Source organism: Vipera berus (assembly GCF_964194415.1).
Source record: "Vipera berus genome assembly, chromosome: 11".
NCBI lineage: Eukaryota > Metazoa > Chordata > Lepidosauria > Squamata > Viperidae > Vipera > Vipera berus.
In genome coordinates this window covers 1462885-1475559 of record NC_138214.1, presented here as the reverse complement: position 1 = coordinate 1475559, position 12675 = coordinate 1462885, and the positions used below count along the sequence as shown (strand labels likewise).

At 48.7% G+C, this 12675-nt stretch overlaps 1 protein-coding gene across 1 annotated transcript in view; it reads left to right on the top strand.

Moving 5' to 3' along the window:
• Window positions 1–4320: 4320 nt before the first annotated feature.
• Window positions 4321–12675, top strand: part of GPC3 (glypican 3) — a gene marked incomplete at both ends in the record, with an annotated part of 64425 nt that continues 56070 nt past the window's right edge. The window contains 2 exons of the mRNA XM_081336280.1: window positions 4321–4498; window positions 12149–12310. Of these exons, the coding sequence (XP_081192406.1) occupies window positions 4321–4498; window positions 12149–12310 (340 nt within the window). The remainder of the gene's footprint in view (window positions 4499–12148; window positions 12311–12675) is intronic.

Below are 12675 nucleotides of genomic sequence, written 5' to 3'. Positions count from 1 at the left end.
GCAACATTCACGTTTGCAAATATATTTCATCTGCAAATGCAGGTTTTCTTCTTTTCAGTCTGCCTGACTGCCCAGGATCATGATGGGAGAAGGGAGTGGGATTCAGTCTGGTCTTTGTGTTCAGTTAATTATAATTCAGTGTGGCTAAACTAGCTAGCCCTGTTTTAGCTACTGTGTTGTGAAAATCCATTTGTGTGCTTAGGCTGTAAAAATGGAGTTAAACTGAACAAACCATGGTTCTGTTAACTATGACACCACGTTTGAACCCAGTACCGGGGGTCTATTCAACAATGTACAGAAGTAACTGAACTGGGGCTTATTCATTTCACGTAGTTCATTTCCATGATCTGTCTGTAGATTGTTATGTGTGAATGGCAAGCGTGATGTGCAAACTCAACTGATAACATTCTTTGCAGAGATATCAGTCGTGCCAAAACAGCAAGGATGCAAACTGGTTTGGGCAACTTGTGAATAAACAAACCATGGTTTATGATTTTCAAGACACTGGGCCGTCTGAACACTGCATTTTCTCCAGCATCGGCTGGCCTCCAAGCCTTGACTGCAGGACAAAATGCTCTTCGTGCAGATGGAGAGTTTGGATGTTGGTTCCCATCTGCCACTACGCTTCTGCTTCATCACGCCTGGAACCCACTTTGCCTTCTCTTCCCCTCCAACCAGGTTGGACCCAGGCGAGGGGGCAGACTTCTTACTCTGCAATTGCCAGATATTCAAGTTAGGATCTCCTTGGTGGAAAAGATGTCTCTGTGAGCATCCTCTGGCACATAGAAAGGCCTCACTTGCGAAGTATACTGCTCAAAAAAATAAAGGGAACACTTAAACAACACAATGTACTGTATTTAATAGTAGGATGTCTTATTTTGTGTTCCCTTTATTTTTTTGAGCAGTATACTTAAAATTGTAGTAAAGGAAGGCATGGAAGGAAGGAAATAGGAAGAATAGAAGGTGGAAGGATGGATGGAAGGAAATAGGGAGAATAGAGAAATGGAAGGAAGGAGACAGGGACATCTCCAGAACAAACTACTTTTAAAAACCACACAACTGCTTCTTCAGATCTAGCAGTAACAAGAAGTGTAGACTTCCAAGTCTCAGAATTGCTGGCTGGGGAATTCTGGGAGCTGAAGTCCACATCTCTTAAAGCATTGCCATGTTTGAAAAACTGCCCAGGAGGAAGGCTGGGTGGCTTTTTGCCCTCCACCCCCCCCCCCCACCCCTAGCTCAGTTGCATTATCTTTCTTTCTGCCAGAGTCCATTCAGAAAGGTCATTCCTGCTTTGGAACTCTTCAGATAAACTTCTAACCTCTTGACCATTTCACCTTCATTTCCCAGGCATGTGCTTTTTTGGGGAAGGGGCCGTGCAAGCTTTCCCTCTCCAGTGGGGAGTCTCTTGAATGCAAAACTTGGCTGTAGCTTCTGAAGGAGCAGCTCTTTTGGCCCTTGCTTTTTCTTGAAATATTCCAGGGAGTCGCTTCCAAAGAACCCTCTCTCTGCTTCATGGGGTAGAGAAGTCCCGCCTATCGCAGGGGATGTTATCTTGCGTAGTCCAACCTTTTGACTTGCCTGGGCTGCACTCAATGAGGAGGAGTTTCTTGTGCCACATATAAAATATATAAAATAGTTAATGTATATAAATAACAAGCTTCCTTTTTTATGTATATATTTATTATCTTTTGCAGCTGCATTACTTACTAACTGTCCAGGCCATATGCTCGTGGGTTGAACACGCCTGAGTTAAAGATAAGTGAAGCCTCAACACACCTCGAGCAGGATAAAGATACAGTCTGAACGGGGTGCTTTTCAACTTCAATCCTGTAAGTTGTTTGACGTGGTAGAAAGAGATCCTCTGATTGGCCCATCCCTGGCCACCTCAAGGAACATTTTAAAGTAATTTTAATCTCTGGATCAATGTTTCTCAACCTCAGCAACTTGAAGATGTATGAATTACAGCTCCCAGAATTCTCTGGCCAATATGGACTTTTAACTCCCAGAATTCTGGGAGTTGAGGTCCACATATGTTCAAGTGGCCGAAGATGAGAAACCCTGCTCTGATTAACAGATTTACAATGCCTCCCTCAAGCTTGATGGTTGGTGATCTGCTTTTAGTCAACTTTTGCCCTCTGCTCCAAAATGCAGCCCATTCATCCCTCTTGGGCTGATTTTCTTGGGGGTGGGGGAAGGAGCGTATGCAGTAGTAGATGCCTGTCCCCAGATTCTGCTCTCAGGATGCTTTTTACCTTTTCCTTGCTCAATGTTTCTTTGCACACCTGTTGAAAAGGAAGATGTCATTTATTCTTAAGAGGCCTGCGGTGTTAACACTAAATTTGTAGATCTCAGGAGGACGAAAAGCAGGAAATCCAGGGGGATTTGGTGCCACGTCATAGCTACGGTTTACTAACCAAAATGGGCTTTGCACAACGCACTAAACTACAAAACACTGTTTCAGCCAAGATTGTAAGCAGGAGGCAAAGCAACCACTAGATGGCAGTGTTGGCATGAGTCTTCGCCTACTGTATCATATAGAACAGAAGTCCCCAACCTTTTCAGCACCAGGGACTGGTAACATGGAGAGAGGTTTTTTCATGGACCGGAGGGGGAGTGCTTTGTGTGCTGCCTGCATCCCGCAGATGGGGCTTTGCTTGTTTGTGCGGCCCAGTTGCTGACCCGTTACCGGTCCACGGACCAGGGTTTGGAGATCCCTGATGTAGAATCAACTAAGATTGCAATTCAGTCGGGTGAATTGGTTTCAGTTAACCACAATTAGGTTAGCCTTGAGAAAGTTGGTGCAAACCAGTTGATGGAGGAAACCCAGGTTCACTGCTGTATTTTTTGCACAGAGGCAATTGCATCTTTTGTGGAATTGTAAAGGTAACCTCAAATGCCTCCCTTAGGCCAGCAGTCAACCCAAAGTGGACACCTTGCAATTTTGCCCATGGCCATCTGTCGGCTCTCCTGTTTGACATTCCTGTAGTTCACATTCCTGCAAATTCCTTTTAATTGAACAGCCCTTATTAACATGAAGACGGACACTTTCCTGTCTTTAAAATGACAACAAATAACAGCTTGTTTCATCTTCATTTCATCCCTGGCTTGAATGCAAACTACAGTGCGCTACGTGAACAGACAGGAAGCCAAACAGAAATAGGTGACATTGGGGAAATAGCAGGAATACGCTTAAATTCTGGAATTTGCAGCTAGAAAGAAAGGGCAGGTTGTTGAGCGGAATGAAGAATAGCTGGCAATTGCTATCACTCACGGGTGAAGTGACAGTTCTCTTTTTAGCTTGATTCCCCAGAAGCACAGCATTGCAAGATGCTTCTGAAAAGTACTGTCTTGCAATCCACGGCACGATTTTATAAAGAGATTTAACTCCAGGGCTCCAAGCCATGAGCTGCGGCGGGGTGTTAATGCGGTCTGCGGGTGTGAAATCAGTTTATAAGTGAGGCTGCACAGATCATTTAAAAAAGGCACTCCGGAAGCAGGCTTGGAGAAGGCGGAAAGACCCCAGGCGCTTAGTGGGAGGCTTGAGAGAGAATCCATCCATCATCTTAGGCACTTTGGAAGGCTCTCAAATTCTCCTGGTTCCCTAAATCAGCCATTTCTCAACATTGGTGACTTTAACACCTGTGGACTTCAACTCCCAGAATTCCCCAGCCAGCAACGTCTTTAAGTCCCCAGGTCTTAGAGGTGCCAAGGTTGGGAAACGCTGCCCTGAATTCAGAAAAAGCCTTCGGAATCAGCTGGAGAATTCTGGGAACTGAAGTCCATCCACAACTTAAAAGTAGCCAAGGTTGGACAGCCCAGTGGGTAGATTCCGGCTGATCCGCTCAATCCGAGCGCGCCTAAGGAATCTAAGAGGGAGCGAGTGGAGAGCGCCCGGACCCAGCAGGCGAATTGGCCGGGACCCTCCCCATCTTTCTCCGAGGCCCTTTCCCTAACCGGCTCCCCGAAGGCGGAGGCTGCTGGCAGAGCCGCCCGGGAAGCCGGCGGGGTCGTCCGGAGCCGGCCAGGTGGAGCCGCCCTGCCCAGGGGCAGTCTACCGCAAAGGAAAGAGGCGCGGGCAGAGCTCGCCTTGCCGAGACCCCCCCCTCGCCCCGCGGAGCCAATCAAGAGCGAGGAAAGTTTGCGGGGAGCCAGTTAGGGCGGCGGCGGGGGGCGGCCCGGGCCAATCCCGGCTCCGCTCGGCTCGGCGGCCGCTTCGTGGCGGCGGCGGGGCCAGTCTTGCTGGCGGCTCCGGCGGCGTCTCCCTCCGGCTCCTGCTTGCGCCGCTTGGCCCGGGATGAGCCCGGCCGCCGCGAGGCCGCGATGACCGACGGCGGAGCCGCTGCCGCCGCCACCGCGCCCGCCTGGCGCCTCTGCGCCCTCCTGGCCGCCGCCGCCGCCCTGCTCGGCGCCCGCGCGGAGCCCACCTGCCCGCGCGTCCGCGCCGCCTTCCAAGCGCTGCAGCCCGGCGCCCGCGGGGTGCTGGAGAGCCCCGGGCCAGGTGAGCGCGCGCCGGCCCGGACGGCTCCTGGGAGGGGGGAGGCGGCGCCCCAGATGCATCCCTAGGGAACGCGGTGCAGCTCTGGATAGGGCGCTGGGGCGGCTGGCTCCCTGCCTGCCTGCCTTCCTTCCTTAGGACTAGCGCCTTTCGTTTCCAGCGCGCGGGGCGGGAGCTCCGTGCTGGCTCTAATGGGGGTTGCCTGGCTCCCCCCTCGCCCCGGCCGGTTAAGCGAGACGCCGCCTCTTCGCTCTCTCGCGCTCTGCCTGGCAGCCGAAGCTGGCCGGGCGCGCAGCCTGGCGGAGACGCTGGCCGGGCTCGCCGATCCTTCTTCCCGCGGCTGGCGGGCGCGGCTGGGCTCGATCTGGGCAGGAGGGCCGGAGGGCGATGGAAGAGCTATCCCACCCCCCACGGGAAAGGGCTGGGCAGCCTCTCTGGATGAAAGGAGCCGCGGCTTAGTCGGGCGTCCCGTATCGTGTGAACTCAGCCCAGAAGCCGGAGGAGTCCCTCTGCGGTCGCGGCACTCGCGGCCGGTGCTTCGGGCTCTTCGCCGGATCTAGCAGGGTGGTGGGCGTTTTTTGACTTATCCCTACAGCCTCTGGGTTTGCAGATAGATTGCTCTGGAAGATGGGAGCTCTCGAGGACCCCGGCGTAGGGAGATTTGGGAAGGAATTTGTTTGACTTTACCTGCAGTTTAGGTTCCTGCTCCAGTCCTGCCTGCGCTTGGGTAAGTGTCCAGGGGCGCTGGGGGCTGGCTAACCAGGCTCCAGACTCTCCCTGAAACAGAGATGTCCGTCCTGGGTAACTTTAAGGCTTCAATTCCCAGGATTCCCCAGGTGGTCCAGCAGAAAATCTCAGTTTTGCAAAGGCTGGACCAGATGTAGGAACTGCCTGGTGAATTAAGTCCTATTTCCCTTATGCCTGGGAGTTCTTCTTGGAATTTAAAGGTGAAGTGCTAAATTAGAGGTACATTTTTATTTAAAAATTAAACAAAGGGTAAAGCTCTCGTAAATCCTCCAGTGTCTTCCTAAAAAGGAAAAAAAAGATATGAGTTATTCTTGCGAAAATGATTACACTATTTATTTATTTATTTTTTTAAAAAAGACTGCATGCTACAGATAATCCAGTTGGGAGATACGGATCGGTTTTCCAGGCTTGAATGTTCTTTTGAAGTAGGCTTAAGCAGACTCATTTTGAGAATTACAAAGTGTTCAAAGATAACGAAAAACAGCAAAGGACGAGGGAAATTTAAGATGCCGGGCTGCCTTTGCTTCCGTAGGGCCTTTGCATCTGCCTGCAACTTAACCGTGGCTAAATGCTAACATCTGAGTCCCTCCGGCAGCTGTCAGGATAGGTTGGGGTTATAGTTTCCAAGATTGCCAGCCAAGAACGAGAATGATAGCCTATCTATCACATCTGGGTGGGGTACCAATTTGGAGGGCCTGGGTTTGGAGAAAGAGGTCAAAGCCTGTAATTAAGGGCTGTTTACAAAGCCAGGATGTGATCTCGCATCTTATCTAGACAATATGTACAGTACCAAGAAAGAAATTCAGCCTGAAAGTCAGAAGAATAGGTGATTTTATTTTTCTGCTTTCAGGTGGGGTTGATGACAGATTTCTAATGGGACAGTGGATATCTCTATGGAAACATAGCTGTCTGCTCCTTTTATGAAATCTGACCTGGAGAGGTAAGAATTCAAGAAGAGGACAGTCCCTAGAAGAAAAAGCCAGCATCTCAATCAGTGCCTCTCAACCTTGGCAACTTGAAGAGGCGTAAACATCAACTCCCAGCATTCCCCAGCCAGCTCTTCTGGCTGGGGAATTCTGGGATTCGGAGTCCACACATCTTCAAGTTGCCGAGGTTGAGAGACACTGATTTAAATGCTCATAAACTCCCAGATCAGCTTGCCAGCAGTGATGGCATTATTGCTCTCCAGATTTTGCTTAGCTAAACACCTGTTGGACAGGCTGCCCGAGGCTGCTGCAAGGAAGGACTCTGAACCTCTGGAGAGCCAGAGTTCCCGGAGGGAGGTAAGAGCCAAAATCTTCCCTTCATCCCCGAAGCAAATTTTAACATTAACAAAAAAACTTTCAAAACCAGTGAGGTTCCATGAACCGTGAATTTTTGAACTGGGACATTTCCCAACACCTCCTAGGGATGCCCTACAAACTCATGCATTGCAATAGTCAAGGCTTGGATAACCAGTGAGTCACGGGGGTGGGATTTTGGGGGCGTGTTGAGCCCAAGCAGTTCAACAGGCACCTCCACGCTTGCCATTCCGCAAATCCATCTGGTCCTGTGGTGAGAAATATTTTCAAATTAATTGCAGGGAGTCCTCAACTTACGACCACAATTGAGTCCCAACATTTCAGTTGCTAAGCAAGACAATTGTTACATGAGCTTTGCCCCATTTTACGACCTTTCTTGCCACAGTTGTTAAGTTAGCCACATGGTCATTAAATGAATCTGGCTTCCCCACGGACTTTGCTTCTTAGAAGATTGCAAAAGGGGATCAAAGGACCCAGGACTCTGCAGCCATCATAATGAAGAGCCAGTTGCCAAGAGTCCGAATTTTGATCTCGTGACCGTGGGGAGGCTGCAGCAGTCGTAAGTGTGGAAGACGGTCATAAGTCACTTTTCAAATGCCATTGTATGAAAGGTGGTCAACCGAGGATTAGTAGTACTTCAGCCTTGCGTTTCCCTTCTCTCTCCTCACCGGTGGGGGCGGGGGGCTCCTGCTTTGCCCGCAGACATATTAATATAGAGCCCTAATGAAAAGAATGGCTGGCTGGTTATTTGTCTCTTCCAACCGCTCATTCTGGAGATCTCGGTAGAGTAATTATACTTTGATGATCCCCTCCTTTCCAGACTGGGCTCCATAAATTCTCTCTAATCAGGGGAGTGTCATGGTGAAAGGATGGCCTGGCTTCCGGTTTATTGCTCGCTTGGTCTCCACTGCTGCCATCCCTCGCTGGCCATTGACTGCAACTCATTGGTAGCCTCACAAGAGTTTTCGGCCATCTTCCAATCAGGTGGATTCTCTTTTGTCGGCTGGAGGAGAACCGGAGTAACCTTGCGGGATGTGGACCCACCGCTTGTGGGTCTGAGGCAGTGCCTGAGGTTGTCCATGTGTGTTCTGGGGTTTCTGCATTCCTGGTTGAAAATGGCCCCTATTCAATGTGGTCCAGTCAACTAGCAGCATGGAAAACGTCCAGTCTGAAATTGGTGGGAAAGAGCAGCAAACAGGCCTTCTGGAGGGAAATGTGGGTGGGTGGGTGTGTCTGATGCCCTCCCAGGAAAAGAAGCTGCAGGATTGGAAGTGAGGGGACAAGATGGCCTCTCTAGAACCCAGGTGAGCCGATCCTGTTTTGGATTTCAGTATGAACATCTTTGACAGTTTGTGAGACACATTTGCTCAGGATACGCCCCATCCTTGGTCTGCAGAAGCACCGCTGCCTGTCAAGTTTTCCAGCTGGGGTTAGCCCTTCCGGATGTGCCTCTACAGGCAGTCTTACAGACCTTGGCTTACAGACCTTCATTTAATGAAGGTTCAAAGTTATGACGGCCTTGAAAAAATGATTATGACCATCACACCACCTCACTGTTACACGTTTGCAATTTGGGCGCTCTTCTCAACTGGCTGGCATTCACAACTAGTTGGGGCATCCAGTGGTCATGTAGTCGTGTTTTCCAACCTTCCCAGATGGTTTGGCTGGTTGCAACGAGGGTATTTGTCCAGTTGTGGCTTCCCAATCTCGCTTGTGGGCTGGAAAAAAAATCTCATTCCCCTCCCCCCCCCCCAACACACAATCATGGACTGAATCAGAAGAATTTTTAGTGACTTTTAACCATAATTCTGTAGTGAGAGCATTTTTAATTTAGTGTTTTCAGAGGCCAGGCTAAGAATTGATCAAAGTGAGAGTTCAAAAAACAACGATCTCTCTACACATGCAATATTGAGACAGTAAAGTGTGTGTGGGGGCAATCCAAGGACCACTTTCTGATTGTTTTCCAGCCCACAAGAATATTGGGGAAAAATGTTTATCCTTGGGTTTTGATGTTTAGCCTTGTTTATGAGGCTAGAAGGACTGTTTGTGATGTTTTTTCTACCTCGAAAGGTCATTGATTTCTAGCTTTTTATCTGTGTCCAAGAAAGTAGGAAGTTTTTTTTTGACAGCTTTTCCCTCTTTTCGTCTGCGCCCTCCAATTTTGCTTTGTCTGAGCCCTCTCTTTTAAATTCTTTTTCTTGTTTGTATTCTATACCTTTTTGAAATTTTGAAACCAAGTTTCAAAAAAAAAAAGAATATGGGCCCAGTGCAAAAATCTTCCAAAAGGATTGAAAGCAGAAAACGTTGTTGCAATGTTCTGCTTCCGTTGTTTGATTTCAGTCTGTGTCACGAGGCACAAAAGCAGGGCACAACTCTTAAAGCAGATTTTCTGCAGGTGACTTTAGTTTTTTTAACGGAGGAACCATGGAAAAGCAAAGCTGGGAAGTGCTTACAAGTGGCTCTTAAAAATGTCTTTTCTTACGGAGACAGCTCATAAAAAGCCCTCCACTCAGACACAGTCACTCTCAGGCTGCCACACCAAAGTTTTAATCTGTTAATATTAGAGGATTATGCAAGGGGACAGCCTTATCAATTTTGTGCAACAGTAGCTTAATGATTGCTCACTACCGGTTTCCAGCTTCCCAGATAATTTAATTAAAGTAGGCAAGATGGATGCTACTGTAGTAATTTCTTCATTGTATTGATAAGACGATTAAATAAATGTCTTACAAGATTACCGTAAAGCGGCTTCATTTTCAGGGACTGTCTTCCTTTTCTGCATCGCGGTAGTTAATTGGCTGGCAGAGTTTGTTCTGGGTGGCCTGGTACTCCTCATGTATGCCCTCCTTAAATATTATTTCTTTCTGGGGATTTTAGCTAATATTCCCCTGTAAATTCCAGAAATCTGTTTGGATCTGGTAGGATCCAGGCTGGCTTGAAAGCTGACGGTCATCGGATTTTAACTCAGGGTTTCTCAGCCTTGGTCACTTGAAGAGGGGTGGACTTCAGCTCCCCAAAATTCTCCAGCCATATTTAATTTAATTAAAAGTCAGTAAACGGAAAAACCTTGGCCAATCCTCCCCTCTCAGGCCTAGGAAGGAAGCGATCAGGGCAAACTGTTTCAAAAACCTTGCCAAGAAGAATGCAGTGTCTTATCTCTCGGGAGTCAACCCTGATGTCAAGGCACAACCCCACCCCACCCCAATATTTCATTTTAATCCTGGTTCTCGACTTACAGCCCTTTGTTTAATGACAGTTTGAAGTCCCAATGGTGTGGGAAAAAATGACATGGCTGTTCTCACATGAATCTTTGCAGCACCCCCATGATCACGTAATCCAGGCTCAGAGGCTTAGCAACCGTCTGAATGTATTTATGAGGGTCACAGCATCCCAGGGTCCTTCTACAGGAAGTCCTCAACTTACAACAGTTCATTTAGTGATCAAAGCTACAACAGAACTGAAAATATGACCTTTTTCTCACTGACGACCGTTGCAGCCTCCTCGTGGTCACGCGATCAAAATTCAGATTCTCGGCAACCGACTCACATTTATGACGGTCGCAGCATCCTGTGGGACACGTGATCCCCTTTGGCAACCTTCTGACAAGCGAAGTCGATGGGGAAGCCAGGTTCACTTCACAACTGGGTGTTACTATCTTAACAACTGCAGGGATTTGCTGAACGACAGGGGCAAAAAAGGTCGTAAAATGAGGCAAAATTCACTTACCAAATGTCTCATTTAGCAACAGAAATTTTGGGGTTGATTGTGGTCCTAAGTCAAGGACCACCTGTGTTGTCATTTGCAACCTTCCTGGGGAGCGTCTGACAAGCAAAGTCAGCGGGGGAAGCTAGTGGTTTGCTTAACAATCCTGGCAAAAAAGGTTGTAAAGTGGGATGTGACTCACTTAACAACCGTCTTGCTTGGCAATGGAAATTTTGAGCTCAATAGTCATCGTAAGTTGAGGACTATCAGTTTGGTTTTTGGTAGTGTATCCCCCAAGGCTGAGCGCGACTCCCAGCTTGGAAGTTGCGTCTGTCCTGGATTTAGCTCCTTCTCTCCATAAGGACTAAATGCAGGGGGCAGTCTTGGAAAAAATTACAACACGTGGTTGTGGAAAGACGCAGCCACGAATGTGTTGGTGCCACGAAGTGCAATTCTCGGATTGGCGGGTGCAGGTTGGAGGGTTTTGGAGCCCAAAGGGGGGAAGAAACGGAGCGACTCTCTGTGGGGAGCATCAGAAGTTAGAGCAGCTGAGGGTCGTCTTTGCTCCGCACGGCAGTTTTCAGGTCCTCTGCTTTGCTGGGTAATTGAGTTTTCGGCTTGCAATTATTTCAGGACCATAAGTTGCTCTCTTGATAGTAAAAAAATGCCGCCGTGGAGCTCTCCAAACTGTGGGAGCCAGCTCCAGGCGATTGCTTTGCTCTCAGTGACCATTTGTGGTTCCCTGTCTTTGCCAAGGGATTAATTTTAGCAACACTCCAAAGTGCCATTTTTGCAAGCCTTCTTCCCCCACTTCCCTCCTTTGCTTTTTCCTCCCGGCTTCAGGAAGTATGTTTATGTGCCTAATTAAAATAGAATGGGAGCCGTAGACCCTTACAAATGAGAAATTGCTCTGTTTTTATGGATGAATATTGGTAGACGCTGCCTTGGCCTCCTTTACCTGCTCTTGTTCGCATATCTAGACCAGGCAAAGAAACCTCCTCATCCTTTGGGTCATGGGGATGCTTCAGCGTAAGATTTTTGGGGGGTTATGATCTGTCTGAATGCAGTTTGCCATCTCCTTGAATGCCCTGTTGGTTCTCGCCTCTTCTGCAGGAAGCAGAAATAGTGATTCTGTCAGCTTTCTTTCTCTCTTTCTCAGTTTTAAAACCATTAAGCTTAACAACTGTGGCGATTCAATTAGCAATCACCACAAAATCCCTTCCTTCCTTCCTTCCTTCCTTCCTTCCTTCTATCCATCCATCCCTCTTTTTCTCTATTCTCCCTCCTGTTTCCCTCCTTCCATCCTTCCATCCATTTATCCATCCCTCTTTTTCTCTTTCTCCCCCCTATTTCCTCCCTCCCTCCCTCCCTTCTTTCTTTCCTTCCTTGATTCCTTCCGCTTTTTCACGTCTCCGAGGTATCTGGGAAGGCCTTGATGAATGAGTCCTGAGCTAAATGGGAACGGAAGGCAGAGCAATTTTAGGAAGGACCATTAGACAGGAATTACCTTGGTGGTTGACAAGGAAAATGCTCCTCTCTGAAGATTTTTCTGAATTGGATAAAACGCTGAAGAGGGAACAGTATGTGTGTTTTGGCTGGCTTCCTAGAGCCGCCACCCTTTTCCTCCTCTTGGCTCGCAAGATGCCCCTGCATGTAACGAGGTTTGCAGTCAGGACCAGCATCCCCAACATGCCTCTGCTCAGCCTGGGAACTGAGAAGGACCCTTGTCTGAAGCTGCAGGGCAATTCCTGGAGATTCAAGGTGGCCTGGAGCAAGAACCTTACTCTTGCTAGTACTTTCAGCTCTCTCTCTCTGCCCCACAAAGCATTGCCAAATAGAGCTAGGGACCCCCTCTCCAAAAGGTTCATGCTAACACACACACCCCGGGTCTCTGTCCTCACAGGGTCAGATTTGCAGATATGCATCCCCAAAGGCCTCACTTGCTGCTCCCGCAAGATGGAGGAGAGATACCAAGGCTTGGCTCGTTCCAACATGGAGCAGATTCTCCAGTCGGCCAGCATGGACCTGAAATTCCTCATTATGCAGAACGCGGCCATTTTCCAAGGTAGGTGTGCAGAAGTTTCATGCCCTGGGGAAGCTTGGAGCTTGGCCAGGAGGGTGTCCGCTGCTTGTGTGGCTGGATGGCACAACGTGTGAATGACTCGGGAGACAGGAGGGAGACCTGCTGACTAGGCTGTGGTCAGAAAAGAGATAGCCGAGCGTGGGGGGCACAGCTGAAGTCTCGGAGGACCCTCCCTAGTGTCTTGGGCTGTAAAGGGGAAGGGGGAGAGGTGCGTCTTCAAAATCTGCAAGGTTCCGTTAATTAACCTTACAATAAAGTTACGGCTGGTACTTTTGAGTGTGCTTCTTCTCTGGACATAAGCTGACATCAGTCTTGCCATGGCGCAAGTACATCTCTTCCCCCCCCCT